This window comes from Octopus bimaculoides, chromosome 1, assembly GCF_046866305.1.
Source record: "Octopus bimaculoides isolate indiv1 chromosome 1, ASM4686630v1, whole genome shotgun sequence".
Taxonomy (NCBI): domain Eukaryota; kingdom Metazoa; phylum Mollusca; class Cephalopoda; order Octopoda; family Octopodidae; genus Octopus; species Octopus bimaculoides.
In genome coordinates, this window is record NC_142928.1 from 154,030,898 (window position 1) to 154,053,332 (window position 22,435).

Here is a 22,435-nt window from a genome sequence, read left to right on the forward strand (position 1 = left end):
GAAATATTTATTGCGAATATTAATTTACACGTTAGTGCGATGTGAATATATTTTCAGACGAGTTACTTTCTCTCAAATAAAGTTTCTCCGCAAATAATCATAGGCACTTCAATTTTAACATGATAAATTTACACAATACGTTTCAGATGTAGGAAGCGATTCGGTTTACAAGCTATTATATTGAAATTCAAATAAAGTATCACAGCATCTCAATCTTTTACATGCTATCGTTCGTCCATTACTTATTATCTTATATCTTAATGAATAATTATTCCCTTCCAACAAGATTTTCGAAGACTTCTCTAAGGTAACTCAGCGACAAGCATAAGCAGGAAATCACGAAAATAATCTCTCACTCACCAACTGTAGACTCCACTTCAGAACGAGTTTCTAGAGAAAGGCAAACGTAAGTATAAACCCTCAACACTTACATCACACTATTTATTATGACAGACAACTATTAAATATATTGAACTCGTATAGAATGAGTGGTTTTCAAATGATAAATTTACGAGTCTAATCTAGTTACCCCAATTCAAGGAAACACTTTACAAACCTATCGTCATACTTTAACAGAGTGGAAAATGCTTACATGAAAGTAATACTAATTGATTAGTTGGAGGAATTTTGCTTTCATTTTACTAAATAATTAACGTCGAAATATATGTTACATATCTAGCTTATTGGTACACATCACGAGAAAAGATTCTTCGGAAGCTTACCTCTGCGTGTTACTTTCTCCGTTACAACTTCTGTGAAATTAATGAAATATGTAAATAAATATTTGTAAAGATGCTTTAAAGCAGAATGCATAGTTATGTTGCGATTAAATAGGGAATGATATTAGCTAACTACGTCTTGTAGATCTCAATTTTTCTCAAAAGCACTCGTATTTTCAGTAATGTATACATATATGAATGTTTATATATATATATATATATATATATATATATATATATATATATATGCACACATATACACATACACACACTCACATACAAACACACACGTACACACACACACACACAAACAAACACACACGTACACACACACACACACAAACAATCACACACACACACACACACACACACAAACAATCACACACACACACATATATATATATATATATATATATATGCAGGGCAGGGAATCGTCAATTAGTAATCAATTAACTAAAGGCAGGTGGTTTTTTTACTCTTCTCTGTTTTTTGTTGTGTGTGTATCAAGAATATCGCTATCAATCTGGAGTAATAATTTGTAGTTTTTGAAATCAGTAGTTCTTTGACTGCTATTTCTGAATTCTCAGTATGCTGGAGAAGCAGGTTACTGTCAATCCCTATATATATATATATATATATATATATATATATATATATATATATATATATATATATATATATATATATATATATGCAGATTATTTTGTACTTTGTTGCACTTTTTACGATTTACACATCTTCCTTCTAATCACATGTGTAGACAATATGAGTTTGCTGCATCATCCATACGAAACATCATTTCAGCTATATATAATCGCGATCTCCTCGGACTTTTCCGCATGATTTTTATATTTCAAATAATGTTTATTTACGTAACAAAGACGACAAATTCATAAGTTTAGGTAATTATGTAATTACTAATATATATTGTTCGGTGTGTAAGTCAGGATGTTAAACGGAATAGCCACCTTACATACTAGTATGAAATTGTTTCTTGTCAAATGTCAGTATGTAAGCCAGCATGCAGCTGTGTCTGTCTTTGTGTTTATTGTACATATTAGTTTCCGTTTTCTTTTGCAGCTACTAATGTGTTTAACTACCACTTTGCTATACATACTGCAAAGAATACATGTGTTGAACGGAAGCAATATGTCACACATTCAATTTATATAAAAATACGTTTTCTTTACATTACAAACAAGTTCATTCTTCAAACACTTTTCACGAGTCTAATCTATTGTCGAAAATTTCTTGTATTTCCGTTTGCTCACTGTTCTCTATTACTACCGGCTATTTTGAACTTCAGACGTTTAAACGACGATGAAAGAAATGGAACAAATCGACTGTCACAACGAAGCGACGAAACATTTGACACCAACAACTGCTAAGTAGCACGTTTGAAATTCGCAAAGCAAACACGTGTGTGGAGAAAGCGCAATGCAATGTGGAAAAAACATGGATATATTTCTGAGTGTTCTGCATTTTCAACAATCTTAGACCATTAGTGCCCATGGTCCTTTTTTAACGACCAGAATGATAATCTAACATATTTCTGCAAAACTTGTATTCCTTTTAGATATCTTTAGTTCGTCATCTAGATTGGAGTGTCATTCAAAAGATTGTAATAAAGATATTTTTTATATATTTAGAATGAGATAAAGTCGTATAAATAAGAAATGTTGGTAATAAATTAAACAAAAGAAATTGGGCAGTAATAGTTTAATATACATCCACATTCAAGACGATATGGTGCGATATGCAAAGAATTCGAAATGGGGTTGCGTATTATATTGTTTCCCTTCTTAATATAGCATATATCGCTCGATATCTCGCCACTTCTGCAGTGTAGCATATGGAAATTGTTCATGTAAATCCGGACCAGGAATCGATGCCTCTATTTGATTTCCTTCGTAAAAGCAAGCAGTGTGATCGTATCAATGTATGTCTGTGAGTAGACAATGTTAGGTGTAATGAAATATATTTTTGCGTGACTTTCTTTAGCTAGCAATTTCTGATATACCTGACAAGTGACAGTAAGCCTAAACATTGAAAGCGAATGAAATTATTACATATTAAACTCACCAACGGTAGATTCAACTTCAGATGGTTTTTCTGAACGAAATCAAAATAAAGTACAATAAGAATGTTGCTAAATTATTCGATAGGAAAATATATACTGTGTAAATGTTCGTTCATATGTCTTCTTAAGTAACAGACCACATATGATCTCTGTAAAATGCTTTTATTACACTGATACACTCATACGTTAACGTTACATATTCGGTCTGTAGTTGAATGGAGCATCATTATGTATTCAATAAAGATTTATGATTATTTGATAAAACTCCGACGTTCACTAAGCAAATTCAAAATTAATTCGCGAATTTAAGAGAAAACATTTATACAGGAAAATATACGGACAGTATATATTGAATTTTAACTAACTCTATGCCATAATATCAAATCTTCTTACCTATGCGAGTTTCGGTTTCTCTGATAATTTCTGTGAAATTCAAAACGTAAATCGTTAACTATGTCATCGGCCATTTCGCAACAGTCAAGATTTTTAATGACGTTTGATACAATTAAATATTAGCAAGGAGGTGACGCACGAAAACGCGTAGATAAATATTTCTGATAAATTTGTAAATAATATAATTTAACATGAAAATGTTATGTAGAAATTCGGTAATTTCTATATAAAAGAAATCCGCCACAATAAGTTATTAACTGAGCGATTATTTTTCTAGCACACCTCCCACTATATATAGTAAATTCAAAATTAATAATGATGTACTATAACTATTAATCATAGGGATTTGTTACATTAAAACGGTAGCAAATTCGGAGACACTTACCAACTGTGGCTTCAGCCTCAGATGGTTGTTCTGAATAGGGAATGAAAGACAATATAATCAGCATTTCACCTCATACAGATATAATATACGTAGACATAGTTAGGTAGATAACCAAACATTCATTCACAAAAATACACATACCTATTTTAAAGTTATATTTCATAAAGTATTGCAATAAAATGCAGAACAATATATTATCTTAAATTCAATGCGACAATATAGGTTCACTTCGATTATATAGGAGGGAGACAGTAAACAGTAACTTTTGGTAAAAGCGACGTCAAATTTGATATATTACAAGCATATATCAACTATACACGATTCATTTCGTTTAATACATTACGCATTTCCAAACAAGTTATAGTGAGGTAGTTAAATAGAAAGCTAGATCTATCGAGATAAGTTCGTAAACTGAAGTTCTCTCACCTTTAGGACGCTCGTCCTGTTGCACAACATCTGTGAAATAATTAAATGAAATGTGAATTTCATGCTGAGAGCTGAAGAATACATCACTAATCTCTACCAATATATCAATCTTGTTTTGCAATTGCAAAGCATTTCACCCAGCGATTTCGCACTGCATGATTCGCTTTATTCTTTCAATACTTTTTCATAGTATATATATGTAGCGCAGAGAATATATATCGAAATATTTATTGCGATTATTAATTTACACGTTAGTGCGATGTGAATATATTTTCAGACGAGTTACTTTCTATCAAATAAAGTTTCTCTGCAAATAATCATAGGCACTTCAATTTTAACATGATAAAATTACACAATACGTTTCAGATGTAGGAAGCGACTCGGTTTACAAGCTATTATATTGAAATGCAAATAAAGTATCACAGCATCTCAATCTTTAAGATGCTATCCTTCGTCCATTACTAATTATCTTATTTCTTAATGAATATTTATTCTCTTTCAACAATATTTACGAAGACTTCTCTAAGGTAACTCAGCGACAAGCATAAGCAGGAAATCACGAAAATAATCTCTCACTCACCAACTGTAGACTCCACTTCAGAACGAGTTTCTAGAGAAAGGCAAACGTAAATATAAACCCTCAACACTTACATCACACTATTTATTATGACAGACAACTATTAAATATATTGAAGTCATATAGAATGAGTGGTTTTCAAATGATAAATTTACGAGTCCAATCCAGTTACCACAATTCAAGGAAACACTTTACAAACCTATCGTCATACTTTAACAGAATCGAAATTGCTTACATGAAAGAAATACTAATTGATTAGTTGGAGGAATTTTGCTTTCATTTTACTAAAGAATTAACGTCGAAATATATGTTACATATCTAGCTTATTGGTACACATCATGAGAAAAGATTCTTCGGCAGCTTACCTGTGCGTGTTACTTTCTCCGTTATAACTTCTGTGAAATTAATGAAATATGTAATTAAATATTTGGAAAGATGCTTTAAAGCAGAATGCATAGTTATGTGGCGATTACATAGGGAATCATAGTAGCTAACTACGTCTTGTAGATCTCAAATTTTCTCAACAGCACTCGTATTTTCAGTAATATATACATGTATGAATGTTTATATATATATATATATATATATATATATATATATATATATATATGCCCACATGTACACACACACACACACACACACACACAAACAAACACAAACACACACACATATATATATATATATGCAGTTTTTATTGTACTTTGTTGCACTTTTCACGATTTACACATCTTCCTTCTAATCACATGTGTAGACAATATGAATTTGCTGCATCATACATGCGAAAACTCATTTCAGCTATATATAATCGCGATTTCTTCGGATTTTTCAGCATGATTTTTATATTTCAAATAATGTTTATTTACGTAACAAATACGACAAATTCATAAGTGTAGGTAATTATGTAATTATTATTATATATTGTTCGGTGTGTAAGCCAGGATATTAAACGGAATAGCCACCTTACATACTAGTATGAAATTGTTTCTTGTCAAATGTCAGTATGTAAGCAAGCATGCAGTTGTGTCTGTCTGTGTGTTTATTTTACATATTAGTTCCTGTTTTCTTTTGCAGCTACTAATGTGTTTAACTACCACTTTGCTATACATCCTGCAAAGAATACATTTGTTGAACGGAAGCAATATGTCACACGTTCAATTTATATAAAAATACGTTTTCTTTACATTACAAAGAAATTCATTCTTCAAACACTTTACACGTGTTTAATCTTTTGTCGAAAATTTCTTGTATTACCGTTCGCTCACTGTTCTGTAATACTACTGGCTATTTTGAAATTCAGACGTTTGAACGACGATGAAAGAAAAGGAACAAATCAACTGTCACAACGAAGCGACGAAACATTTGACACCAACAACTGCTAAGTAGCACGTTTGAAATTCACAAAGCAAACATGAGTGTGGAGAAAGCGCAACGCAATGTGGAAAAAACACGGATATATTTCTGAATGTTCTGCATTTTAAACAATCTTAAACCATTAGTGCCCATGGTCCATTTTAACGACCAGAATGATAATCTAACATATTTCTGCAAAACCTGTATTCCTTTTAGATATCTTTAGTTCGTCATCTAGATTGGAGTGTCATTCAAAAGATTGTAATAAAGATATTTTTTATATATTTAGAATGAGATAAAGTCGTATAAATAAAGATTGTTGGTAATAAATTAAACAAAAGAAATTGGGCATTAATGATCTAATATACAACCACGTTCAAGACGATATGGTGTGACATGGAAAGAATTGGAACTGGTGTTGCGTATTATATTGTGTCCCTTCTTAATATAGCATATATGGCTCGATAGCTCGCCACTTCTGCAGCGTAGCATATAGAAGTTTTTCATGTAAATCTGGACCTGGAATAGGTACCTCTACTTGATTTCCTTTGTAATAGCATGCAGTGTGATCTTATCAATGTATGTGTGTAAGTAGGCTGTGTTAAGTGTAATGAAATATATTTTTGCGTGACTTTCTTTAGCTAGCAATTTCTAATATACCTGACAATTGACGGTAAGCCTAAACGTTGAAAGCGAATGAAATTATTACATATTAAACTCACCAACGGTAGATTCAACTTCAGATGGTTTTTCTGAACGAAATCAAAATAAAGTACAATAAGAATGTTGCTAAATTATTCGATAGGAAAATATATAATGTGTAAATGTTCGTTCATATGTCTTCTTAAGTAACAGACCACATATGATCTCTGTAAAATGCTCTTATTACACTGATACACTCATACGTTAACGTTACATATTCGGTCTGTAGTTGAATGGTGCATCATTATGTATTCAATACAGATTTATGATTATTTGATAAAACTCCGACGTTCACTAAACAAATTCAGAATTAATTCGCGAATTTAAGAGAAAACATTTATACAGGAAAATATACGGTCAGTATATATTGAATTTTAAGTAACTCTATGCCATAATATCAAATCTTCTTACCTATGCGAGTTTCGGTTTCTCTGATAATTTCTGTGAAATTCAAAACGAAAATCGTTAACTATGTCGTCGGCCATTTCGCAACAGTCAAGATTTTTAATGACGTTTGATACAATTAAATATTAGCAAGGAGGTGACGTACGAAAACGCGTAGATAAATATTTCTGATAAATTTGTAAATAATATAATTTAACATGAAAATGTTATGTAGAAATTCGGTAACTTCTATATAAAAGAAATCCGCAACAATAAGTTATTAACTGAGCGATTATTTTACTAGCACACCTCACTCAATATAATTAATAATGTTGTACTATAACTAGTAATAATAAGAGATTTGTTATATTAAAACAGTACCAAATTAGGAGACACTTACCAACTGTGGCTTCGGCCTCAGATGGTTGTTCTGAATAGGGAATGAAAGACAATATAATCAGCATTTCACCTCATACAGATATAATATACGTAGACATAGTTACGAAGATAACCAAACATTCATTCACAAATATACACATACCTATTTTAAAGTTATATGTCATAAAGTTTTGTAATAAAATGCAGGACAATATAGTATCTTAAATTCAACGCGACAATATATGTTCACTTCCATCATTTAGAAGGGAGGCAACAAAGAGAAACTTTTGGTAAAAGCGACGTCAAATTTGATACGTTACAAGCATATTTCAACTATACAAGATTCATTTCGATTAATACGCTACGCATTTCCAAACAAGTTATAGTGAGGTAGTTAAATAGAAAGCTAGATCTATCGAGATAATTTCGTAAACTGAAGTTCTCTCACCTTTAGGACGCTCGTCCTGTTGCACAACATCTGTGAAATAATTAAATGACATGTGAATTTCATGCTGAGAACTGATGAACACATCACTAATCTCTACCAATATATCAATCTTGTTTTGCAATTGCAAAGCGTTTCACCCACCGCTTTCCCATTGCATGATTCGCTTTATTCTTTCAGTACGATTTCATTGTATATATATATGAAGCGCAGAGAAAATATCTCGAAATGTTTAGTGCGATTATTAATTTACACGTTAGTGCGATGTGAATATATTTTCAGACGAGTTACTTTCTCTCAAATAAAGCTTCTCTGCAAATAATCATAGGCACTTCAATTTTAACATGATAAATTTACACAATACGTTTCAGATGTAGGAAGCGACTCGGTTTACAAGCTATTATATTGAAATGCAAATAAAGTATCACAGCATCTCAATCTTTTACATGCTATCGTTCGTCCATTACTAATTATCTTATTTCTTAATGAATATTTATTCCCTTTCAACAATATTTACGAAGACTTCTCTAAGGTAACTCAGCGACAAGCATAAGCAGGAAATCACGAAAATAATCTCTCACTCACCAACTGTAGACTCCACTTCAGAACGAGTTTCTAGAGAAAGGCAAACGTAAATATAAACCCTCAACACTTACATCACACTATTTATTATGACAGACAACTATTAAATATATTGAACTCGTATAGAATGAGTGGTTTTCAAATGATAAATTTACGAGTCTAATCCAGTTACCCCAATTCAAGGAAACACTTTACAAACTTATCGTCATACTTTAACAGAGTGGAAAATGCTTACACGAAAGTAATACTAATTGATTAGTTGGAGGAATTTTGCTTTCATTTTACTAAAGAATTAACGTCGAAATATATGTTACATATCTAGCTTATTGGTACACATCACGAGAAAAGTTTCTTCGGAAGCTTACCTGTGCGTGTTACTTTCTCCGTTACAACTTCTGTGAAATTAATGAAATATGTAATTAAATATTTGGAAAGATGATTTGAAGCAGAATGCATAGTTATATGGCGATTACATGGGGAATCATAGTAGCTAACTACGTCTTGTAGATCTCAAATTTTCTCAAAAGCACCCGTATTTTCAGTAATATATACATGTATGAATGTTTATATATATCTATATGCACACATATACACATACACACACAGACACTTACACACACACAGACACACAAACACACACATACACGCACATATATATATATATATATATGCAGTTTATTTTGTGCTTTGTTGCACTTTTCACCCTTTACACATCTTCCTTCTAATCACATGTGTAGACAATATGAGTTTGCTGCATCATACATGCGAAAAATCATTTCAGCTATATATAATCGCGATCTCCACGGACTTTTCCGCTTGATTTTTATATTTCAAATAATGTTTATTTACGTAACAAATACGATAAATTGGTAAGTTTAGGTAATTATGTAATTACAAATATATATAATTCGGTGTGTAAGTCAGGATATTAAATGGAAAAGTAACCTTACATACGAGTATGAAATTGTCTCTTGTCAAATGTCAGCATGTAAGCAAGCATGCAGTTGTGTTTGTCTGTGTGTTTAATCTACATATTAGTTTCTGTTTTCTTCTGCAGCTACTAATGTGTTTAACTACCACTTTGCTATACATCCTGCAAAGAATACATGTGTTGAACAGAAGCAATATGTCACACGTTCAATTTATATAAAAATACGTTTTCCTTACATTACGAAGAAATTCATTCTTTAAACACTTTACACGTGTGTAATCTATTCTCGAAAATTTCTTGCTTTTCCATTCGTTCACTGTTCTCTAATACTACTGGCTATTTTGAAATTCAGACGTTTGAACGACGATGAAAGAAAAGGAACAAATCAACTGTCACAACGAAGCGACGAAACATTTGACACCAACAACTGCTAAGTAGCACGTTTGAAATTCACAAAGCAAACACGAGTGTGGAGAAAGCGCAACGCAATGTGGAAAAAACACGGATATATTTCTGAATGTTCTGCATTTTAAACAATCTTAAACCATTAGTGCCCATGGTCCTTTTTTAACGACCAGAATGATAATCTAACATATTTCTGCAAAACCTGTATTCCTTTTAGATATCTTTAGTTCGTCATCTAGATTGGAGTGTCATTCAAAAGATTGTAATAAAGATATTTTTTATATATTTAGAATGAGATAAAGTCGTATAAATAAAGATTGTTGGTAATAAATTAAACAAAAGAAATTGGGCATTAATGGTCTAATATACAACCACGTTCTAGACGATATGGTGTGACATGGAAAGAATTGGAACTGGTGTTGCGTATTATATTGTGTCCCTTCTTAATATAGCATATATGGCTCGATAGCTCGCCACTTCTGCAGCGTAGCATATAGAAGTTTTTCATGTAAATCCGGACCTGGAATAGGTACCTCTATTTGATTTCCTTTGTAATAGCATGCAGTGTGATCTTATCAATGTATGTGTGTAAGTAGGCTGTGTTAAGTGTAATGAAATATATTTTTGCGTGACTTTCTTTAGCTAGCAATTTCTAATATACCTGACAATTGACGGTAAGCCTAAACGTTGAAAGCGAATGAAATTATTACATATTAAACTCACCAACGGTAGATTCAACTTCAGATGGTTTTTCTGAACGAAATCAAAATAAAGTACAATAAGAATGTTGCTAAATTATTCGATAGGAAAATATATAATGTGTAAATGTTCGTTCATATGTCTTCTTAAGTAACAGACCACATATGATCTCTGTAAAATGCTTTTATTACACTGATACATTCATACGTTAACGTTACATATTCGGTCTGTAGTTGAATGGAGCATCATTATGTATTCAATACAGATTTATGATTATTTGATAAAACTCCGACGTTCACTAAACAAATTCAGAATTAATTCGCGAATTTAAGAGAAAACATTTATACAGGAAAATATACGGTCAGTATATATTGAATTTTAAGTAACTCTATGCCATAATATCAAATCTTCTTACCTATGCGAGTTTCGGTTTCTCTGATAATTTCTGTGAAATTCAAAACGAAAATCGTTAACTATGTCGTCGGCCATTTCGCAACAGTCAAGATTTTTAATGACGTTTGATACAATTAAATATTAGCAAGGAGGTGACGGACGAAAACGCGTAGATAAATATTTCTGATAAATTTGTAAATAATATAATTTAACATGAAAATGTTATGTAGAAATTCGGTAACTTCTATATAAAAGAAATCCGCAACAATAAGTTATTAACTGAGCGATTATTTTACTAGCACACCTCACTCAATATAATTAATAATGTTGTACTATAACTAGTAATAATAAGAGATTTGTTATATTAAAACAGTACCAAATTAGGAGACACTTACCAACTGTGGCTTCGGCCTCAGATGGTTGTTCTGAATAGGGAATGAAAGACAATATAATCAGCATTTCACCTCATACAGATATAATATACGTAGACATAGTTACGAAGATAACCAAACATTCATTCACAAATATACACATACCTATTTTAAAGTTATATGTCATAAAGTTTTGTAATAAAATGCAGGACAATATAGTATCTTAAATTCAACGCGACAATATATGTTCACTTCCATCATTTAGAAGGGAGGCAACAAAGAGAAACTTTTGGTAAAAGCGACGTCAAATTTGATACGTTACAAACATATTTCAACTATACAAGATTCATTTCGATTAATACGCTACGCATTTCCAAACAAGTTATAGTGAGGTAGTTAAATAGAAAGCTAGATCTATCGAGATAATTTCGTAAACTGAAGTTCTCTCACCTTTAGGACGCTCGTCCTGTTGCACAACATCTGTGAAATAATTAAATGACATGTGAATTTCATGCTGAGAACTGATGAACACATCACTAATCTCTACCAATATATCAATCTTGTTTTGCAATTGCAAAGCGTTTCACCCACCGCTTTCCATTGCATGATTCGCTTTATTCTTTCAGTACGATTTCATTGTATATATATATGAAGCGCAGAGAAAATATCTCGAAATGTTTAGTGCGATTATTAATTTACACGTTAGTGCGATGTGAATATATTTTCAGACGAGTTACTTTCTCTCAAATAAAGCTTCTCTGCAAATAATCATAGGCACTTCAATTTTAACATGATAAATTTACACAATACGTTTCAGATGTAGGAAGCGACTCGGTTTACAAGCTATTATATTGAAATGCAAATAAAGTATCACAGCATCTCAATCTTTTACATGCTATCGTTCGTCCATTACTAATTATCTTATTTCTTAATGAATATTTATTCCCTTTCAACAATATTTACGAAGACTTCTCTAAGGTAACTCAGCGACAAGCATAAGCAGGAAATCACGAAAATAATCTCTCACTCACCAACTGTAGACTCCACTTCAGAACGAGTTTCTAGAGAAAGACAAACGTAAATATAAACCCTCAACACTTACATCACACTATTTATTATGACAGACAACTATTAAATATATTGAACTCGTATAGAATGAGTGGTTTTCAAATGATAAATTTACGAGTCTAATCCAGTTACCCCAATTCAAGGAAACACTTTACAAACTTATCGTCATACTTTAACAGAGTGGAAAATGCTTACACGAAAGTAATACTAATTGATTAGTTGGAGGAATTTTGCTTTCATTTTACTAAAGAATTAACGTCGAAATATATGTTACATATCTAGCTTATTGGTACACATCACGAGAAAAGTTTCTTCGGAAGCTTACCTGTGCGTGTTACTTTCTCCGTTACAACTTCTGTGAAATTAATGAAATATGTAATTAAATATTTGGAAAGATGATTTGAAGCAGAATGCATAGTTATATGGCGATTACATGGGGAATCATAGTAGCTAACTACGTCTTGTAGATCTCAAATTTTCTCAAAAGCACCCGTATTTTCAGTAATATATACATGTATGAATGTTTATATATATCTATATGCACACATATACACATACACACACAGACACTTACACACACACACAGACACACAAACACACACATACACGCACACATATATATATATATATGCAGTTTATTTTGTGCTTTGTTGCACTTTTCACCCTTTACACATCTTCCTTCTAATCACATGTGTAGACAATATGAGTTTGCTGCATCATACATGCGAAAAATCATTTCAGTTATATATAATCGCGATCTCCACGGACTTTTCCGCTTGATTTTTATATTTCAAATAATGTTTATTTACGTAACAAATACGATAAATTGGTAAGTTTAGGTAATTATGTAATTACAAATATATATAATTCGGTGTGTAAGTCAGGATATTAAATGGAAAAGTAACCTTACATACAAGTATGAAATTGTCTCTTGTCAAATGTCAGCATGTAAGCAAGCTTGCAGTTGTGTTTGTCTGTGTGTTTAATCTACATATTAGTTTCTGTTTTCTTCTGCAGCTACTAATGTGTTTAACTACCACTTTGCTATACATCCTGCAAAGAATACATGTGTTGAACGGAAGCAATATGTCACACGTTCAATTTATATAAAAATACGTTTTCCTTACATTACAAAGAAATTCATTCTTTAAACATTTTACACGTGTGTAATCTATTCTCGAAAATTTCTTGCTTTTCCGTTCGTTCACTGTTCTCTAATACTACTGGCTATTTTGAAATTCAGACGTTTGAACGACGATGAAAGAAAAGGAACAAATCAACTGTCACAACGAAGCGACGAAACATTTGACACCAACAACTGCTAAGTAGCACGTTTGAAATTCACAAAGCAAACACGAGTGTGGAGAAAGCGCAACGCAATGTGGAAAAAACACGGATATATTTCTGAATGTTCTGCATTTTAAACAATCTTAAACCATTAGTGCCCATGGTCCTTTTTTAACGACCAGAATGATAATCTAACATATTTCTGCAAAAGCTGTATTCCTTTTAGATATCTTTAGTTCGTCATCTAGATTGGAGTGTCATTCAAAAGATTGTAATAAAGATATTTTTTATATATTTAGAATGAGATAAAGTCGTATAAATAAAGATTGTTGGTAATAAATTAAACAAAAGAAATTGGGCATTAATGGTCTAATATACAACCACGTTCTAGACGATATGGTGTGACATGGAATGAATTGGAACTGGTGTTGAGTATTATATAGTGTCCCTTCTTAATATAGCATATATGGCTCGATAGCTCGCCACTTCTGCAGCGTAGCATATAGAAGTTTTTCATGTAAATCTGGACCTGGAATAGGTACCTCTATTTGATTTCCTTTGTAATAGCATGCAGTGTGATCTTATCAATGTATGTGTGTAAGTAGGCTGTGTTAAGTGTAATGAAATATATTTTTGCGTGACTTTCTTTGGCTAGCAATTTCTAATATACCTGACAATTGACGGTAAGCCTAAACGTTGAAAGCGAATGAAATTATTACATATTAAACTCACCAACGGTAGATTCAACTTCAGATGGTTTTTCTGAACGAAATCAAAATAAAGTACAATAAGAATGTTGCTAAATTATTCGATAGGAAAATATATAATGTGTAAATGTTCGTTCATATGTCTTCTTAAGTAACAGACGACATATGATCTCTGTAAAATGCTTTTATTACACTGATACACTCATACGTTAACGTTACATATTCGGTCTGTAGTTGAATGGAGCATCATTATGTATTCAATACAGATTTATGATTATTTAATAAAACTCCGACGTTCACTAAACAAATTCAGAATTAATTCGCGAATTTAAGAGAAAACATTTATACAGGAAAATATACGGTCAGTATATATTGAATTTTAAGTAACTCTCTGCCATAATATCAAATCTTCTTACCTATGCGAGTTTCGGTTTCTCTGATAATTTCTGTGAAATTCAAAACGAAAATCGTTAACTATGTCGTCGGCCATTTCGCAACAGTCAAGATTTTTAATGACGTTTGATACAATTAAATATTAGCAAGGAGGTGACGTACGAAAACGCGCAGATAAATATTTCTGATAAATTTGTAAATAATATAATTTAACATGAAAATGTTATGTAGAAATTCAGTAATTTCTATATAAAAGAAATCCGCGACAATAAGTTATTAACTGAGCGATTATTTTACTAGCACACCTCACTCAATATAATTAATAATGTAGTACTATAACTAGTAATCATAAGAGATCTGTTATATTAAAACAGTACCAAATTAGGAGACACTTACCAATTGTGGCTTCGGCCTCAGATGGTTGTTCTGAATAGGGAATGAAAGACAATATAATCAGCATTTCACCTCATACAGATATAATATACGAAGACATAGTTACGAAGATAACCAAACATTCATTCACAAATATACACATACCTATTTTAAAGTTATATGTCATAAAGCTTTGTAATAAAATGCAGGACAATATATTATCTTAAATTCAACGCGACAATATATGTTCACTTCCATCATTTAGAAGGGAGACAACAAAGAGAAACTTTTGGTAAAAGCGACGTCAAATTTGATACGTTACAAGCATATTTCAACTATACAAGATTCATTTCGATTAATACGCTACGCATTTCCAAACAAGTTATAGTGAGGTAGTTAAATAGAAAGCTAGATCTATCGAGATAAGTTCGTAAACTGAAGTTCTCTCACCTTTAGGACGCTCGTCCTGTTGCACAACATCTGTGAAATAATTAAATGACATGTGAATTTCATGCTGAGAACTGATGAACACATCACTAATCTCTACCAATATATCAATCTAGTTTTGCAATTGCAAAGCGTTTCACCCACCAATTTCCCATTGCATGATTCGCTTTATTCTTTCAGTACGATTTCATTGTATATATATATGAAGCGCAGACAAAATATCTCGAAATGTTTAGTGCGATTATTAATTTACACGTTAGTGCGATGTGAATATATTTTCAGACGAGTTACTTTCTTTAAAATAAAGTTTCTCTGCAAATAATCATAGTCACTTCAATTTTAACATCATAAATTTACACAATACGTTTCAGATGTAGGAAGCGACTCGGTTTACAAGCTATTATATTGAAATGCAAATAAAGTATCACAGCATCTCAATCTTTTACATGCTATCGTTCGTCCATTACTAATTATCTTATTTCTTAATGAATATTTATTCCCTTTCAACAATATTTACGAAGACTTCTCTAAGGTAACTCAGCGACAAGCATAAGCAGGAAATCACGAAAATAATCTCTCACTCACCAACTGTAGACTCCACTTCAGAACGAGTTTCTAGAGAAAGGCAAACGTAAATAGAAACCCTCAACACTTGCATCACACTATTTATTATGACAGACAACTATTAAATATATTGAACTCGTATAGAATGAGTGGTTTTCAAATGATAATTTTATGAGTCTAATCCAGTTACCCCAATTCAAGGAAACACTTTACAAACTTATCGTCATACTTTAACAGAGTGGAAAATGCTTACACGAAAGTAATACTAATTGATTAGTTGGAGGAATTTTGCTTTCATTTTACTAAAGAATTAACGTCGAAATATATGTTACGTATCTAGCTTATTGGTACACATCACGAGAAAAGTTTCTTCGGAAGCTTACCTGTGCGTGTTACTTTCTCCGTTACAACTTCTGTGAAATTAATGAAATATGTAATTAAATATTTGGAAAGATGATTTGAAGCAGAATGCATAGTTATATGGCGATTACATGGGGAATCATAGTAGCTAACTACGTCTTGTAGATCTCAAATTTTCTCAAAAGCACCCGTATTTTCAGTAATATATACATGTATGAAAGTTTATATATATCTATATGCACACATATACACATACACACACAGACACTTACACACACACACAGACACACAAACACACACATACACGCACACTCACACACATATATATATATGCAGTTTATTTTGTGCTTTGTTGCACTTTTCACCCTTTACACATCTTCCTTCTAATCACATGTGTAGACAATATGAGTTTGCTGCATCATACATGCGAAAAATCATTTCAGCTATATATAATCGCGATCTCCACGGACTTTTCCGCTTGATTTTTATATTTCAAATAATGTTTATTTACGTAACAAATACGATAAATTGGTAAGTTTAGGTAATTATGTAATTACAAATATATATAATTCGGTGTGTAAGTCAGGATATTAAATGGAAAAGTAACCTTACATACAAGTATGAAATTGTCTCTTGTCAAATGTCAGCATGTAAGCAAGCTTGCAGTTGTGTTTGTCTGTGTGTTTAATCTACATATTAGTTTCTGTTTTCTTCTGCAGCTACTAATGTGTTTAACTACCACTTTGCTATACATCCTGCAAAGAATACATGTGTTGAACGGAAGCAATATGTCACACGTTCAATTTATATAAAAATACGTTTTCCTTACATTACAAAGAAATTCATTCTTTAAACACTTTACACGTGTGTAATCTATTCTCGAAAATTTCTTGCTTTTCCGTTCGTTCACTGTTCTCTAATACTACTGGCTATTTTGAAATTCAGACGTTTGAACGACGATGAAAGAAAAGGAACAAATCAACTGTCACAACGAAGCGACGAAACATTTGACACCAACAACTGCTAAGTAGCACGTTTGAAATTCACAAAGCAAACACGAGTGTGGAGAAAGCGCAACGCAATGTGGAAAAAACACGGATATATTTCTGAATGTTCTGCATTTTAAACAATCTTAAACCATTAGTGCCCATGGTCCTTTTTTAACGACCAGAATGATAATCTAACATATTTCTGCAAAAGCTGTATTCCTTTTAGATATCTTTAGTTCGTCATCTAGATTGGAGTGTCATTCAAAAGATTGTAATAAAGATATTTTTTATATATTTAGAATGAGATAAAGTCGTATAAATAAAGATTGTTGGTAATAAATTAAACAAAAGAAATTGGGCATTAATGGTCTAATATACAACCACGTTCTAGACGATATGGTGTGACATGGAATGAATTGGAACTGGTGTTGAGTATTATATAGTGTCCCTTCTTAATATAGCATATATGGCTCGATAGCTCGCCACTTCTGCAGCGTAGCATATAGAAGTTTTTCATGTAAATCTGGACCTGGAATAGGTACCTCTATTTGATTTCCTTTGTAATAGCATGCAGTGTGATCTTATCAATGTATGTGTGTAAGTAGGCTGTGTTAAGTGTAATGAAATATATTTTTGCGTGACTTTCTTTGGCTAGCAATTTCTAATATACCTGACAATTGACGGTAAGCCTAAACGTTGAAAGCGAATGAAATTATTACATATTAAACTCACCAACGGTAGATTCAACTTCAGATGGTTTTTCTGAACGAAATCAAAATAAAGTACAATAAGAATGTTGCTAAATTATTCGATAGGAAAATATATAATGTGTAAATGTTCGTTCATATGTCTTCTTAAGTAACAGACCACATATGATCTCTGTAAAATGCTTTTATTACACTGATACACTCATACGTTAACGTTACATATTCGGTCTGTAGTTGAATGGAGCATCATTATGTATTCAATACAGATTTATGATTATTTAATAAAACTCCGACGTTCACTAAACAAATTCAGAATTAATTCGCGAATTTAAGAGAAAACATTTATACAGGAAAAATATACGGTCAGTATATATTGAATTTTAACTAACTCTCTGCCATAATATCAAATCTTCTTACCTATGCGAGTTTCGGTTTCTCTGATAATTTCTGTGAAATTCAAAACGAAAATCGTTAACTATGTCGTCGGCCATTTCGCAACAGTCAAGATTTTTAATGACGTTTGATACAATTAAATATTAGCAAGGAGGTGACGTACGAAAACGCGCAGATAAATATTTCTGATAAATTTGTAAATAATATAATTTAACATGAAAATGTTATGTAGAAATTCAGTAATTTCTATATAAAAGAAATCCGCGACAATAAGTTATTAACTGAGCGATTATTTTTCTAGCACACCTCACTCAATATAATTAATAATGTTGTACTATAACTAGTAATCATAAGAGATCTGTTATATTAAAACAGTACCAAATTAGGAGACACTTACCAACTGTGGCTTCGGCCTCAGATGGTTGTTCTGAATAGGGAATGAAAGACAATATAATCAGCATTTCACCTCATACAGATATAATATACGAAGACATAGTTACGAAGATAACCAAACATTCATTCACAAATATACACATACCTATTTTAAAGTTATATGTCATAAAGTTTTGTAATAAAATGCAGGACAATATATTATCTTAAATTCAACGCGACAATATATGTTCACTTCCATCATTTAGAAGGGAGACAACAAAGAGAAACTTTTGGTAAGAGCGACGTCAAATTTGATACGTTACAAGCATATTTCAACTATACAAGATTCATTTCGATTAATACGCTACGCATTTCCAAACAAGTTATAGTGAGGTAGTTAAATAGAAAGCTAGATCTATCGAGATAAGTTCGTAAACTGAAGTTCTCTCACCTTTAGGACGCTCGTCCTGTTGCACAACATCTGTGAAATAATTAAATGACATGTGAATTTCATGCTGAGAACTGATGAACACATCACTAATCTCTACCAATATATCAATCTAGTTTTGCAATTGCAAAGCGTTTCACCCACCGATTTCCCATTGCATGATTCGCTTTATTCTTTCAGTACGATTTCATTGTATATATATATGAAGCGCAGAGAAAATATCTCGAAATCTTTAGTGCGATTATTAATTTACACGTTAGTGCGATGTGAATATATTTTCAGACGAGTTACTTTCTTTAAAATAAAGTTTCTCTGCAAATAATCATAGGCACTTCAATTTTAACATGATAAATTTACACAATACGTTTCAGATGTAGGAAGCGACTCGGTTTACAAGCTATTATATTGAAATGCAAATAAAGTATCACAGCATCTCAATCTTTTACATGCTATCGTTCGTCCATTACTAATTGTCTTATTTCTTAATGAATATTTATTCCCTTTCAACAATATTTACGAAGACTTCTCTAAGGTAACTCAGCGACAAGCATAAGCAGGAAATCACGAAAATAATCTCTCACTCACCAACTGTAGACTCCACTTCAGAACGAGTTTCTAGAGAAAGGCAAACGTAAATATAAACCCTCAACACTTACATCACACTATTTATTATGACAGACAACTATTAAATATATTGAACTCGTATAGAATGAGTGGTTTTCAAATGATAAATTTACGAGTCTAATCCAGTTACCCCAATTCAAGGAAACACTTTACAAACTTATCGTCATACTTTAACAGAGTGGAAAATGCTTACACGAAAGTAATACTAATTGATTAGTTGGAGGAATTTTGCTTTCATTTTACTAAAGAATTAACGTCGAAATATATGTTACATATCTAGCTTATTGGTACACATCACGAGAAAAGTTTCTTCGGAAGCTTACCTGTGCGTGTTACTTTCTCCGTTACAACTTCTGTGAAATTAATGAAATATGTAATTAAATATTTGGAAAGATGATTTGAAGCAGAATGCATAGTTATATGGCGATTACATGGGGAATCATAGTAGCTAACTACGTCTTGTAGATCTCAAATTTTCTCAAAAGCACCCGTATTTTCAGTAATATATACATGTATGAATGTTTATATATATCTATATGCACACATATACACATACACACACAGACACTTACACACACACAGACACACAAACACACACATACACGCACACATATATATATATATATATGCAGTTTATTTTGTGCTTTGTTGCACTTTTCACCCTTTACACATCTTCCTTCTAATCACATGTGTAGACAATATGAGTTTGCTGCATCATACATGCGAAAAATCATTTCAGCTATATATAATCGCGATCTCCACGGACTTTTCCGCTTGATTTTTATATTTCAAATAATGTTTATTTACGTAACAAATACGATAAATTGGTAAGTTTAGGTAATTATGTAATTACAAATATATATAATTCGGTGTGTAAGTCAGGATATTAAATGGAAAAGTAACCTTACATACAAGTATGAAATTGTCTCTTGTCAAATGTCAGCATGTAAGCAAGCTTGCAGTTGTGTTTGTCTGTGTGTTTAATCTACATATTAGTTTCTGTTTTCTTCTGCAGCTACTAATGTGTTTAACTACCACTTTGCTATACATCCTGCAAAGAATACATGTGTTGAGCGGAAGCAATATGTCACACGTTCAATTTATATAAAAATACGTTTTCCTTACATTACAAAGAAATTCATTCTTTAAACACTTTACACGTGTGTAATCTATTCTCGAAAATTTCTTGCTTTTCCGTTCGTTCACTGTTCTCTAATACTACTGGCTATTTTGAAATTCAGACGTTTGAACGACGATGAAAGAAAAGGAACAAATCAACTGTCACAACGAAGCGACGAAACATTTGACACCAACAACTGCTAAGTAGCACGTTTGAAATACACAAAGCAAACACGAGTGTGGAGAAAGCGCAACGCAATGTGGAAAAAACACGGATATATTTCTGAATGTTCTGCATTTTAAACAATCTTAAACCATTAGTGCCCATGGTCCTTTTTTAACGACCAGAATGATAATCTAACATATTTCTGCAAAACCTGTATTCCTTTTAGATATCTTTAGTTCGTCATCTAGATTGGAGTGTCATTCAAAAGATTGTAATAAAGATATTTTTTATATATTTAGAATGAGATAAAGTCGTATAAATAAAGATTGTTGGTAATAAATTAAACAAAAGAAATTGGGCATTAATGGTCTAATATACAACCACGTTCTAGACGATATGGTGTGACATGGAATGAATTGGAACTGGTGTTGAGTATTATATAGTGTCCCTTCTTAATATAGCATATATGGCTCGATAGCTCGCCACTTCTGCAGCGTAGCATATAGAAGTTTTTCATGTAAATCTGGACCTGGAATAGGTACCTCTATTTGATTTCCTTTGTAATAGCATGCAGTGTGATCTTATCAATGTATGTGTGTAAGTAGGCTGTGTTAAGTGTAATGAAATATATTTTTGCGTGACTTTCTTTGGCTAGCAATTTCTAATATACCTGACAATTGACGGTAAGCCTAAACGTTGAAAGCGAATGAAATTATTACATATTAAACTCACCAACGGTAGATTCAACTTCAGATGGTTTTTCTGAACGAAATCAAAATAAAGTACAATAAGAATGTTGCTAAATTATTCGATAGGAAAATATATAATGTGTAAATGTTCGTTCATATGTCTTCTTAAGTAACAGACCACATATGATCTCTGTAAAATGCTTTTATTACACTGATACACTCATACGTTAACGTTACATATTCGGTCTGTAGTTGAATGGAGCATCATTATGTATTCAATACAGATTTATGATTATTTAATAAAACTCCGACGTTCACTAAACAAATTCAGAATTAATTCGCGAATTTAAGAGAAAACATTTATACAGGAAAATATACGATCAGTATATATTGAATTTTAAGTAACTCTCTGCCATAATATCAAATCTTCTTACCTATGCGAGTTTCGGTTTCTCTGATAATTTCTGTGAAATTCAAAACGAAAATCGTTAACTATGTCGTCGGCCATTT

The 22,435-nt window shown here is 31.9% G+C and overlaps 1 protein-coding gene across 1 annotated transcript in view; it reads right to left on the reverse strand.

Annotated features, from left to right (window-relative positions):
- Positions 1 to 22,435, reverse strand: part of LOC106869541 (uncharacterized) — a 502,813-nt gene that overhangs the window by 185,361 nt on the left and 295,017 nt on the right. The window contains exons 198-231 of the mRNA XM_089360195.1: positions 22,360 to 22,389; positions 21,969 to 21,998; positions 20,275 to 20,304; positions 19,913 to 19,942; positions 19,331 to 19,360; positions 18,905 to 18,934; positions 18,532 to 18,561; positions 18,140 to 18,169; positions 16,442 to 16,471; positions 16,080 to 16,109; positions 15,498 to 15,527; positions 15,072 to 15,101; positions 14,699 to 14,728; positions 14,308 to 14,337; positions 12,614 to 12,643; positions 12,252 to 12,281; positions 11,671 to 11,700; positions 11,245 to 11,274; positions 10,872 to 10,901; positions 10,481 to 10,510; positions 8,787 to 8,816; positions 8,425 to 8,454; positions 7,843 to 7,872; positions 7,417 to 7,446; positions 7,044 to 7,073; positions 6,653 to 6,682; positions 4,946 to 4,975; positions 4,584 to 4,613; positions 4,004 to 4,033; positions 3,578 to 3,607; positions 3,193 to 3,222; positions 2,802 to 2,831; positions 723 to 752; positions 361 to 390 (exon numbers count right to left, since the gene is read on the reverse strand). Of these exons, the coding sequence (XP_089216321.1) occupies positions 361 to 390; positions 723 to 752; positions 2,802 to 2,831; positions 3,193 to 3,222; positions 3,578 to 3,607; positions 4,004 to 4,033; positions 4,584 to 4,613; positions 4,946 to 4,975; positions 6,653 to 6,682; positions 7,044 to 7,073; positions 7,417 to 7,446; positions 7,843 to 7,872; positions 8,425 to 8,454; positions 8,787 to 8,816; positions 10,481 to 10,510; positions 10,872 to 10,901; positions 11,245 to 11,274; positions 11,671 to 11,700; positions 12,252 to 12,281; positions 12,614 to 12,643; positions 14,308 to 14,337; positions 14,699 to 14,728; positions 15,072 to 15,101; positions 15,498 to 15,527; positions 16,080 to 16,109; positions 16,442 to 16,471; positions 18,140 to 18,169; positions 18,532 to 18,561; positions 18,905 to 18,934; positions 19,331 to 19,360; positions 19,913 to 19,942; positions 20,275 to 20,304; positions 21,969 to 21,998; positions 22,360 to 22,389 (1,020 nt within the window). The remainder of the gene's footprint in view (positions 1 to 360; positions 391 to 722; positions 753 to 2,801; positions 2,832 to 3,192; positions 3,223 to 3,577; positions 3,608 to 4,003; positions 4,034 to 4,583; positions 4,614 to 4,945; positions 4,976 to 6,652; positions 6,683 to 7,043; positions 7,074 to 7,416; positions 7,447 to 7,842; positions 7,873 to 8,424; positions 8,455 to 8,786; positions 8,817 to 10,480; positions 10,511 to 10,871; positions 10,902 to 11,244; positions 11,275 to 11,670; positions 11,701 to 12,251; positions 12,282 to 12,613; positions 12,644 to 14,307; positions 14,338 to 14,698; positions 14,729 to 15,071; positions 15,102 to 15,497; positions 15,528 to 16,079; positions 16,110 to 16,441; positions 16,472 to 18,139; positions 18,170 to 18,531; positions 18,562 to 18,904; positions 18,935 to 19,330; positions 19,361 to 19,912; positions 19,943 to 20,274; positions 20,305 to 21,968; positions 21,999 to 22,359; positions 22,390 to 22,435) is intronic.